This window comes from Myxine glutinosa, chromosome 1 (assembly GCF_964187855.1).
Source record: "Myxine glutinosa chromosome 1, kmMyxGlut1.1, whole genome shotgun sequence".
In the NCBI taxonomy this organism is placed as follows: Eukaryota; Metazoa; Chordata; class Myxini; order Myxiniformes; family Myxinidae; genus Myxine; species Myxine glutinosa.
This window is the reverse complement of record NC_136261.1, coordinates 63,816,856-63,829,737: the sequence shown is the minus strand read 5'-3', so window position 1 is coordinate 63,829,737 and position 12,882 is coordinate 63,816,856. Positions and strand designations below refer to the sequence as shown.

Here is a 12,882-nt window from a genome sequence, read left to right as displayed (position 1 = left end):
CAGGAGGGCACCATCATTAAACATCGTGTGTGTGTCAGACATGGTTTTGTGCATCTATGCCTGTACCGAGCAGTGCACACATGGCGTTTGTCCAGGCTGCTCGAGCTTCTATGCTTGTGCTTGGAGCTACAAATGTGAGGAGGCCCCAATGCAGTGCTCGTTTTGCCTTTCCTCACAATTGATTTGACGTATTCAAACCCCTCTTCTTCCTGGGCAAAAAAAAGAACAAACTATGGAACCACTAATGATGTCCGGCTGTTAAGTGTGATGCAATGTTCTCGTTATCTGCGACAACAAAAAGATGCTCCCTGGACGACGTTTGACATGGATAGTGCATTGGTAAACAAAATGCTATAAGAACTCACAAATTATGATGAGATAAAAAAAATAAAACTTGGTGGATAGTTTCATATTAATATTTCGTAATCCTGATGAATCGATGCATTACCTGAGGGTTCCCATCAAGCACTACCTCCCGGGTAGAGAAATAAAAGGATCCATTTTCATAAAGCTCTCCGGGCCAATCCTGTCGGCGTGGCCTGTTTGAAGGATCCATGTTTTCACATGTGGTTACCTCATCTGAAACACAAAATGTAAATATTTACAAAGTCGATATTACTCAAGCCCCGGTGTGAAAAATGGCAACAATTTGTCGAAACGCAGATAAAACCTGTCAAAATGGTATCAGCAGCATGGCCAATAAAATAAAAATGTTTTAAACATTTAAAAACTATTTTCGTACAAGGAACTTCAATGCAAGAGGCCATTAGGCTCATCAGGCCTGTACAATGATTGCCAACCTATTGTTGTTTGCCCATACTCTATCCTTGTAAATGCTGATCATCAAGCAAGGAAGCAGCACGTACCATTTTTTAAATCTTTGGTACGACTAGGACAGGGTTCGAACCGCCGACCACACAGACTCAAAGAGGACGTTCTAATGATTACATCACCGGGTCTGGTTGCATAAGGTTGGAATTCTCATTTTCTGGTTCAAAGCAAGTGCACTGGAGTACCTGTGCTCCTTCACAAGCTCAATTCTGCTGTTCGGATAAATTGTCCACCTGTTAGTATTCGTTAAATCGTAGTAAAACATTAGTCTGTCCATTACTTTACGTCCTTTGCTTTCATCATGCCCTTTCTATCTGGCACATAAAAAAAGTGTTTCATTTCATTAATTGGCGACTTCCATTTCTCATTTGCTCTCTCAATCCCATATATTGTGGTTGCACCTCACCCACCCAATCGTCTCTAACCTCACACGTACTCCCGTACTCCAACCACATGCAAGCTAAGAGGACAGAGGGGAGCGGAGGAGTATCGTGGTCAAGGCAGGCCAGAAGCTTGGTGCCATTTAACCTCACCTCTTATAAAGTGAAGAGGAGGAGAAGAAGAATTCATCCACTTCCCTCAATCCTTCTCTGACCCTTTCCCATTCACCTGCGTGGTAATCTGTATGGAAGTCTTCATAATAATCCATCTTACCATGCAGGTATGATGTGGCAATTCAATAATCGTGCTCTTCACCAGAGCCATTGTAAGTATGTGCGTGCATGTAACTTTGTGTGGTTGGTTGTTATCTCCATATGCGGTTTTCAGAAGGTGAAACGGTGTCCTCGCAGGCCTCTAAGTATCCACCTCCATTTCAGTAAGGGATCATGATTCATGGACCAGTTTGTGAAGTTTTCTTGTTGTCAAAGTTTTGTACAGAGGGCTCTGTTCAAGATCGTCACTGAGCCCCGGACAGCTTCTAACTGCAGTTTGTTTGCAGTCATGTTCACAGGGATGGTTTTTAAGATCTCCCTAAGGTTCTTCTTTATCATTCCCAATACGGTACTCCAAATCACTGGTACAACTTTGGTGTTCTTCAGCATGTGTGTGCATGTGTAAATTTCCATCAATGTTCTGAAATGGAAACCACCATGTTGTAAATGCAGACATGCACAACTTTCTCTCAACCCCTTCACATCTGCTCCTACCTCTTCAGCTCATACCGTATGCACATTGCACACCCATACCTTGTGCTCCCCAACCCTCCTCCAGCTCTCCCAGCTATGCACTATGCAGCCTTTTCCATCTGTAGATCCACATGAATATCAGTGGCTTATGCTCCAATCTCATGATAATCTTCATAAAGTTAGCCGGCTCATCGCCAAACGCCATGTGCAGACTCGCTCGTCTCTTCCTGGTCATTCCTTGTAACATTTTGACAAACACAATGCTTGTGCTGCTGGTGGTGTGGTGGTACTTGTCAGAAGCACCCTTTCCTATCAGCGCTGCAATGTTCTGTCCCCCAAGCCACCCCGAATCCATATCCATATTTTCTGCAGTGGTCTTGTTTACGTGTATGGCATTTACTTTGTATGTGTTTTACGTGTATGGTATAAAACTGTTATCCCAAATGTGATTACTCAAAATGTGATTATTCAATAAAATGTCTGTCTGATTGACATCAAACCCAAAATGTGATTGTACAAGGCTCTCTAAACCAATTTTGCTTACTTTACCTCATCTGTGCTGACTCCCACTCTTATCATTCCAGCTGGCTTGACGTCAATCCTCATACCAAAGTATATTGCAGCACAGGCCTTTTTTCATCAATATAATTGATACAATGCATTTCATTTAGACGGAAAAATCTCACAGCACTTTTCAAAGAAGAAAGAATGTCAAAGTTAAGAAAAAGCAACTGCAAGAAGATGAGATTTTAAAGAGAGGTTAAAAAACACACAATTGATGAGGCTTTGCTAATATCAAAGGGAACGGACATGAAAACATTGTATGTTTTCGGACATGAGGAATCTGATGCCACCATTATTTATTTTATATATATATACACAGTCACGTGAAAAAGTAAGTACACCACATGTAAAGTTTTGACTTTTTCAACATATTTCAACATACAGCTATTTGATCTTCATTTCAACAATATTGATAGATAAAGGTGATATAATATAACAAATATCATGAAACATTTACATTTTGTAGTCCATTGTATAATTTAAATAAACAAATGCAAATTTCGCATGTGGAAAAAGTAAGTACACCCTTGGCTCTAATAGGTGGTATTGCCCCCTTTGGCAGAAACAACCTCAACTGGCATTTCTTATAACTGTCTCCAAGTCTCTGACATCGACTGGGAGAAATTTTTGCCCACTCCTCCATGCAGAATTCTTTCAGCTGTGCGATGTTTGAGGGGTTTCTTGCATGCACAGCTCGTTTCAAATCCCCCCACAACATCTCGATGGGATTTAGAGCCAGGCTTTGACTTGGCCATTCCAGAACCCTCCATTTCTTTCTATTCAGCCATTCCTTGGTGGATTTACTGGTATGTTTAGGGTCATTGTCATGTTGCAAGGTCCACCTTCGGTTGAGCTTCAACTGTCCGACAGATGGCCTCACATTATCCTCAAGCACCCTCTGGTACAATGAAGAATTCATAGTGGATTCTATGATGGTGAGCTGCCCAGGCCCTGATGCAGCAAAGCTGCCCCAAACCATAATATTTCCACCACCATGCTTTACAGTTGGTATCAGGTTCTTGTGGTCAAATGCTGTCTTTGGTTTTCGCCAAACATGTCTTCTGGTACTGTGGCCAAACAGCTCTACCTTTGACTCATCTGTCCAGAGCACATTGTTCCAGAAGTGCTGGTCTTTCCCTCGGTGTTCATTGGCAAACTTTAGTCTTGCCCTGATGTTCTTTCTGGACAGCAAAGGTTTCCTCCTGGCACACCTCCCATGTAGATCAAATTTGTGCAGCCTTTCTAATGGTAGACTCGTGCACTTTGACATCAACAGTGGCAAGAGCTACCTGTAGGTCCCGTGATGACATTCTGGGGTTCTTAGAGACTTCTTTCAGCATCTTGCAGTCTGCGCTCGGGCTGAACATGCTGTGGCGGCCGGGCCTGGGCAAGTTAGCAGTTGTTTGGAATCTTCTCCACTTGTAGATGATCTTCCGGACAGTCGAATGATTGATTTCCAATTGTTTGGAGATCTTTTTAAATCCCTCCCGAGACTCATAGGCATCTCTAACCTTCTTTCTGAAGGCCTCAGAGAGCTTTTTTGATCTAGGCATGGTGACGCCGCACGCTTCAACAACAAAGAACAAACCAAACGAAATGTCTGAGGTTTAAATAAGACAGGTTCCTCCAAGATCCTCTCTAACGATATTCTAATCATTTGCACCTGAGCTGATGCACCTGATTCTAATTTTAGGTATTTGAAGTAGTGATAAATGTAGGGGTGTACTTACTTTTTCCACATGCGAAATTTGCATTTATGTTTATTTAAATTATACAATGGACTACAAAATGTAAATGTTTCATGATATTTGTTATATTATATCACCTTTATCTATCAATATTGTTGAAATGAAGATCAAATAGCTGTGTTGAAATATGTTGAAAAAGTCAAAACTTTACATAGGGTGTACTTACTTTTTCACATGACTGTATATATATAAAGAAAATGGGAACCATATACATGCTATAAATGGCTGTCAACGTAGAGAGAAATGACTATCTCAAATTCATCAACCAGAATAGCGTGGTGTTCGCTTAACGGACAAGGTGGATGTTGTGCTGTTAAACAACACCAGGTGGGTCGACTCAGCCTGTCATCTTTCTGAGGTTGGCATAATGAGTACCAGCTTATTGGAAACAGGGGCACTGCATCAAAGACCCATCTGTACTCCCAGCAATGATGCAACCAGCAGCCACAGGCTGCATAAGAAATAATAATAATAAACTAGAAAACAAAAGATCATGACCATAATTATAATTACCTCCAACACCGAAGGTGGATGGAGGTTATGTTTGCACACCTGTCTGTCTATCTGTCTGTCTGTCTGTCTGTGAGCAGGATATCTCAAAAAGTTGTGGATGGATTCAAACTAAACTTGGTAGACAGGTTGGGTTTATGACAATGAAGAATTGGTTGGATTTTGGTGAAGATCCGGAACGGAATCCAACAATATTTTTACGCGATTCTTCACCATCGAGTGACAAAGCTAAAAACTATATATAACCCTATATCTCCAAAAAGTTATGGCCGGATTTGGATGAAACTTGGTGGACAGGTTGGGTGTACGACAATGACGAAGCAATTCACTGTTGGTGAAGATCTGAATATGGATCCAAATACGAGAATTTAGTCGTTTTTCAAGTGATTCTTCACCATTGAGAAATGGGGCTAAAATTATATATAGCACAATATCTCAAAGATTTGTGGCTGGATTATGACAAAACTTGGTGTAAGAGTTATATCGATGACAAGAAGAAGCGAGTTTGATTTTGGTTCAGGTCCAGATGCAGATCCGGCCTATCATTGGAATACAAAACGTAAACTGTTCAGCCTGGTGGAGGTATGCACTCCACCGAGTGCCATTCTTTATTTGGATAATGCAGATGACATGAAATGCCTGACAAAAATGATCATATATTTAATTTTTCACATATGGGTATTTAACAAAATGACAGGGACATCTTCATCTCTTTGCAGTTGAAAAATGAAAGATTTGTGCATGTTGACGTCACGATATGGGGAGGAATGTGATGGCAACCATTCCAATCCTACAAATAATGGACCCAGCTGAATAAAAGCTATCATCAAGGCAAGAAAAATATACCGAGATGGCTTATGCACATATCTAGAAAAGCAGTTTGCATTAAATCCAAACCTGAATGATCGATACCACAAGAACTGTGCGTTTCGGTACACTTCCAAAACTAATCTTTACAAATGTATTAGGGGAAACGATGTAGCTGATGATGAAGCAGGACCTTCAACAAAATGATTATGCCGCTCTTCAAAACCATTTGACTTCATGTGTCACTGTCTTTACTGTGGGGACTTGTGTCAGCTCAATAAAGACGAGAGGCAACCGGAGAGGTGGAGACCTGCTTACATGTGCTGGTACATGTGTTTACATGTTCATGTTCATGATACAGTAAGTAGAAATGAACATTTATTTTGGATCTAAAATAAAATGAAATTCTAACAAGGCCTGTGATGCCAGGACATGCAAGATTATGCAATTGAAACTCAACGTCTGTCTTCGTAAGACAATACAGAATACCGTATCTTCCTCTTCTGTTTTATGCATGCGGCTGGTGGGAGATGTTGTATGCGTGGCTCATGGAAGATTGTTTTGTAACTGTTATTTATGCACATGGCTTGTGATAGATGGTTGGTTTATGCGCTGCTGCTTTGTGTTTACATGCTGCTGATAAGATGGTTTTAGAACTGTCATATGCGTGGTTGGTGGGGGATGTTTATGCACCCACGAAAAACCGCAAATACGCAAAGCACAGGTCCGCAAATGTAGAAGCAGGTGACATTTTATAGACCACAAATACGCAAAGTACAGGTCCGCAAATGTAGAAGCAGGTGACATTTTATAAACCACAAATACGCAAAGCACAGGGCTGCAAATGTAGAAGCAGGTGACATTTTAAAAACAGCGAATATGCAAAGCACAGGGCTGCAAATGTAGAAGCAGGTGACATTTTAAAAACAGCGAATATGCAAAGCACAGGTACGCAAATGTAGAAGCAGGTGACATTTTATAAACCGCGAATATGCAAAGCACAGGGCCGCAAATGTAGAAGCAGGTAACATTTTATAAACCACAAATACGCAAAGCATAGGTACGCAAATGTAGAAGCAGGTGACATTTTAAAAACAGCGAATATGCAAAGCACAGGTACGCAAATGTAGAAGCAGGTGACATTTTAAAAACAGCGAATATGCAAAGCACAGGGCCGCAAATGTAGAAGCAGGTAACATTTTATAAACCACAAATACGCAAAGCACAGGTACGCAAATGTACAAGCAGGTGACATTTTATAAACCGCGAGTACACAAAGCACAGGGAGGCAAATGTAGAAGCAGGTGACATTTTAAAAACAGCGAATATGCAAAGCACAGGGCCGCAAATGTAGAAGCAGGTGACATTTTATAAACCACAAGTACTCAAAGCACAGGGACGCAAATGTAGAAGCAGGTGACATTTTATAAACCGCAAATATGCAAAACCTTTCTCAGGGCCCGATTCTTTTTAAGGCCAGGAACAAGTATTGGTACATCACTGGTGGTGGAAGGTTGTGGTCAAGTTTCATCGAAATTGTGTGTAGTTTCAGAGGAAAAACAAAATTCCTATTTTGGGGGGTCAAATCTGAATCCACTTTGATCCCCGGAAGACCCCCTTAGACGCTGATTTTTTTAATGCCGTGAACAAACTTTAGTCAAAACATAACAAATATTATTTATGTGAAATTTTGTCACAATCCCATCAGCGGTTTTGAGGAAAAAGTTGCAAGTGTTTACGGGCTGACGGACAGACTGATGGACGATGCACCATCACATAAGATTCCCTGAAATTCGTTCCAGGTGAGCTAAAAATTAATGACAGACCGCTACAGGTAAGTCAATTAAGACCGCTACAGGTTTGGTGTACACTGCTGTATTGTTCTTCTGACGTATGTACATTCTGGAAAATTTCCCAATTGCGTTACCGACACAAATGTTGGTTGCTTTCATGAAATGGTCTTAGTACTGTAATACTGTGTTGCAATATAATCATACGCATTTGGTGAGAGGACTGGGGGAGAACATTTGAGAGCGTGGGTCTGACTGAAAAGGGTGGGTAGATGCCTTTTGAGGACTTGGGGTTGGTTCTCATCAAGCAACAGCTTACTCGAGCACATATCCAGACAATATTAAATTCACATAACATTTAACTGTTCTCGCCTCCCGCCACCCCCCCCCCCCCCCCCGCTCCTCCTCCCTCACCTCTCCCTCATCTACACCCCTCTTCGCCATCCTTTCCACCCTCCCCCTCTACCCCATAGGGGAGAACAAGGCACCTTGAACCATAGGCCTCAATTCCCTTAGTTATAACTAACTTCTTTCACATACATGTCTCTAGTCTATGATCACCACGTGGCAAGTTGATAAACTACGGTAGTTATTAGCAATTGCCCTTTGGTTTTGCAAGATAACACTTATTTGTTCGATTTAAGACGGCCGAAGAAAATTTCATAGGGTAAGTTCTTCTTTATCTAGAACTATAGATGCAGCAGGAAACTTGGGTCTGTCAATTTAAACTGACATTGTAAGTTAGGCTAATTATAAAGTAATCAATTCTTGATCGTCTCTGGACATAACATAGAAAGTGAGCATTTTTGTATAATGCTGTTGCGTGGGGCACCTTGAACCTGCAAAGGTGAGGCAGGTCGAACCATGGTTCAAAGTGCCCCACCATGATATCTAGGAAACCCCAAATGTAGGGCATTAATTCTTCTGAGATATACTTCAACGTCTGTTTTTAAATGGGGTATTTGGTATTTTTATGTAAAAAACACCATGTCACTGTAAAATTTGTATTTTGGAAATTAAGAATGGAAGAGAAAATGTAAGAGAACCTCTGAGAAACAAAAGGCAGAGGAGAAGCTAAAATAGAAGAGTTCAAGATCAAGGAAGAAAGTAGTCGTCTACGAGAGTTCAGATGATGATGACAGCATTTCTACCATGAAGACTCGAGTGAAGGCTACGAAGAGGAGTTCAGAGATGATCTCTTAGAATTAGCAAAGCTAGCGGTAGAAGAACCAGAAATTGGCAACTTTGTGCTTGTGAAACTAAAAATTCAAACAAGGGGTCCATTATGTTGGTCAAATTACTGAGATATCAGCAGACGAGTGAGAAACTTCATACGATGTCGAATTCTACAGACAGTCAAGAAAAATGACGATGTTTTACGAAACCAACTAATGAAGACAACTCCAAGATTGTGAGAGGTCACATTGTCACGTGCCTTCCGGAACCCTTCACTACAGGTGGTACTAAGAGGGTGGCATCCATGATGTAATTCAGTGTAGATCTTCGGAAGCATAACTGTCAATAAGCATATAATCATTATTGGGACTTGCGCATTAAAGAAGGTTTGGATGGTGACAATCTTTGCACCTCTTTCTAGGCTATCTTGATGCACCATGAACAGGGGACTTTGTAATCGCCTTAAATTATTGTCCTTTTTTTTTTTTTACTTTATTGGTGACCCCAGGGCATGGTTCAACTCACCCCTTTGCAAGGTTCAAAGTACCCTGCACACGGGGCACGCTGAACCACTGCTGGGTTTTTTTAACATCTAAATTGGCCTTGATGGAAAACGCTGACTAATGTTGCCTCTGGCAGGATTTAGCTTAAAGTCATATTTTGGCATACCATTGAAGTTTGACTTCTTTGGCATTTCAGGTGTAGAGCCAAATGTTGAAAATCCTGTTCAAGGTGCCCTGCCCTCCCCTACTGTCCTCTGCCGAATGAGGAGGCAGAGGAGGGGAAGACAGAGAGCTAGGCCAAAGGACAGAGTGTATTTGGTATTTTCTGAGTGAGGGAGGGGTGGGCATAGATGTGAGAATTTTGGATCTGAGGAGGGGGAGGGAAGGGTGAGCATAGATGAGACAGATTTGGGAGGGGGAGGTTTAGACTTTGAGGGGTGGGGGAGGGCTTGGGAAATGTCAGGGGGAATTAAGGAGTTGTAGTGGGGGGTGGGAGGGGCTGGGGAAGAAACTTGGAGTTGTGGTGGGGGTGGCTGGGGAGGAGGCTTGAAGTGTGGAGGGGATTGAAGCCTTTGGATTGGGGGAAGCGGGGGGTTAAGGGGGGCTGAAACTTGCAGTTTGGGTGTGGGGTTTGACTACTTGGTGTTTGCAAGGGGGAGGTGGGGGACTTAAGGACTTGAACTCATTTTACATTGCGCGGATGTTCCACGGGTACCTGCTGGTAATAAATATTGTTTCACATTGGTTTTGTTCTGAGATCAACTATAATCTTCATCATCCTCTACATCTGAAACAGTTAATTTAGTCATTATCATGTGTTATCTGGTTGCTGAAATTGATATGCAGTATTTATTATTTCTCGCCACATCAGTGGTAATATGTTGCACATATATGGCCTCCATTTTACTTTTCCTTTTCAAATAAATAATGGTGGCATTAGATTCCTCATGTCAGAAAACAAACAAAAGGATGTTCTAATGATGTTTATACCTTTTCTAGTTGTGAAGATATGAATACAGCTTGATTTTCTTAAGTCTGTGGCAGCCATCTTGGATTGTATGGCTTTTCTCATTTTCCCCAAGGGTGAGAAGTCAACACCCTCTGGATATCATCAAGCATATTGTTACGTGCTCCTCCCCAAACCCCCTGGCCACGGTGTACCTCCGAGCCCCGAGAGGAGTCACGGCAGAAAGATGTGTTATTCTGTATGTCAAAGATCAATGGTGAAGCCACACTAATTGTTACCAACAAACAAATATTGTATTAAGATCACACAAGAATAACACTACAACAATAATAGTAATCAAAAGTACAATCAATATATATATCCTATGATGGTACAATCAATATATATATCCAATGACGTCAGGGCTCCCGACTTCCGGTCCCTCGAGCGACGAGGCTTGGTTCGAGCTCTCCACGGCATCGAAGTTTGAGTGTTTTCCCATTCGTGTCTTTGTCGGGTTGCCGCTGGTTGTTTTGTTGTGTGTGTTGTTGTGTGTGTGTTGTTGTGTGTTTGTTTAGTTTTTGTTTGTGGTTGTTCGGATTTGTGTGTGATTGGTCGTTTTTTATTCGCGCGTCGTGCGTGGCCTGGTCTTTCCGGGCTCCCTTCCCCCCGTCGGTGTTTTGTGAGTGCAAGTTCTTTCCTTCATAGCATTTGCTTGTTTCTTTGATTTTCTTTTCTCCCCCCTGCCTCTCGTGGGCATCTTACCCTTTGTCCGGCGTTTTTTTTTGTTTTTTTTTTAAACAGGACAAACAGATAGACAAAGAATTCTATATTGATTCTTTCTCTCCTCCTGGACACGTGCTTGTTCACTCTCCGCCTCGTCTCGACTTGTGCCCCACCCCCTGTATCTCGTTTTTCTTCCGCCTCTGCTCCTTCTTTCTCAAATCCACGTTCTCGCTTGGAGACTTTTCCCAGATTGTTTTTCATGGTTCTGTTTGGATATTGTTGGAATATGTTTAAACCACAGCCGTGATGCTGACGGCGCCCTCCCCCCCCCCCCCCCCAGAATTTCCATGTTATAAACGTTTCCCAGTGTGTACCCTGGTCAGAATAGGTACACCGTATCCCTGCGTGTCGTAAGAGACGACTAAGAGGGTTGGCATCAGGAAGGGCATCCGGCCATAAAAACATTGCCTCAAAAAGAGAACCATGACAATTACAACTACATATGGGCAGGGTGCAGCCCGAAGTGGAGATCGGTTTCTGAGGTTTGAGACATGGAATGTAGGGACAATGACAGGGAGATCAGGAGAAGTGGTGGAAGTATTGGTCAGAAGAAGAGTGGACATATGTTGTGTGCAGGAGACGAGATGGAAGGGAAGTGGTGTGAGAATGGTGAAGAGTAGGCAGGGACAGAAATACAAGTTTGTGTGGCAAGGGTGCCCGGAGGGCGTGAATGGTGTTGGTGTCCTGTTTTCTGAGGAGTTTGTAGACAGTGTGGTGAGTGTGACTAGAGTGAGTGATAGGTTGATGATGGTGAAAATGATGATTGGAAAGCTCTTGGTGAACGTCATCTCGGGATATGCTCCGCAGGTTGGTCGAAGCGATGAAGAGAAGGACAAGTTCTGGTGTGCGATAGAGAAGCTGATGGAAAACGTGAAAGATGAGGAAGTTGTTGTGGTGGGAGGAGACCTGAATGGACATGTGGGAAGGAGTATGGATGGTTTTGAGGGAGTTCATGGGGGTTACGGATATGGTGTGAGAAATTGAGAAGGTGAAAGGATTTTGGAGTTTGCTGATTGAGCTGATTTGTTGATTTGTAATACTCAATTCCAGAAAGAGGATAATAAGCTTGTTACATACACGTCAGGTGGGTCGACGACAACCGTTGACTACCTGCTGGTGCGTAGGCGAGATAGGGGGCACCTCTGGGACACAAAGGTGATCCCAGGGGAGGAGGCTGTTTCACAGCACCACTTGGTTGTCTGCGACATAAGGGTGAAAGGTGCAAGGAGAGCTCGGCGGGTGAAGTACCAACCGAGAATGAAGGTGTGGAGGTTGAAAGAGGTGACAGTAAGGGAGGCATTAAAAGAGAGGCTGAGTAGGGTAGAGGATGATGTGGTTGAGCTTGAAAGTGGTTGGATGTCAATGAAAGCTAGTCTGTTGGGAGCCGTTGGTGAGGTATATGGATGGACAAAAGGACCACCGAGGCACTCGGAAACATGGTGGTGGGATGATGAAGTTGGAAAGAGGATTGACGAGAAGAGGAAGAAGTTCAAGGAGTGGCAGAAGGCGAAGGGTACGGGAGCAGAAACAGCAGAGCATGAAAGTTATAAGGCAGCCAGGAAGGCTGCAAAGAAAGAGGTAGCAAAGGCGTAGGAGGCATGGAGGAAAATGTTCGGAGAACGCTTGGATTCGGAAGAGGGTCAGAAAGCAGTATTCAGGATTGCAAAGCACATGGCGATAGAGGTGTGATGTGATGGGGGCGAGTTGCTTGAAGGATGAAGTGGGACAAATCGTTGTCGACCCAGATGGAATTAAAGGAAGATGGAAAAGATATATGGAAATGCTGTTGAATACAGAGAATGAATGGGATGGCAACATAGAGAGTAACCCAGTTTTAGGACCGGCAGAGAATATAACTGAGAAGGAAGTTGAGGAAGCGATAAAAGCAATGAAGAGTGGAAAAGCAGGAGGGCCGACGGGAGTTGTGGGAGATATGTTGAAGGCAGCAGGAAGTTGGGTTGTGAAGAGAATGACAGAGATCTGTAATCTGGTGGTGAAAGAAGGCCGCATTCCAGTGGATTGGGAACTGAGTGCCCTCGTCCCTCTATACAAGGGGAAAGGTGACCCTCTGGAGTGTGGTTCGTACCGAGCGAT

At 42.8% G+C, this 12,882-nt stretch overlaps 1 protein-coding gene across 1 annotated transcript in view; it reads right to left on the bottom strand.

The window, feature by feature from the left end:
- Positions 1-12,882, bottom strand: part of LOC137417674 (N-acylneuraminate cytidylyltransferase) — a 48,156-nt gene that overhangs the window by 15,542 nt on the left and 19,732 nt on the right. Inside the window, exon 5 of the mRNA XM_078772548.1 lies at positions 449-579. Coding sequence (XP_078628674.1) covers positions 449-579 — 131 coding nt within the window. The remainder of the gene's footprint in view (positions 1-448; positions 580-12,882) is intronic.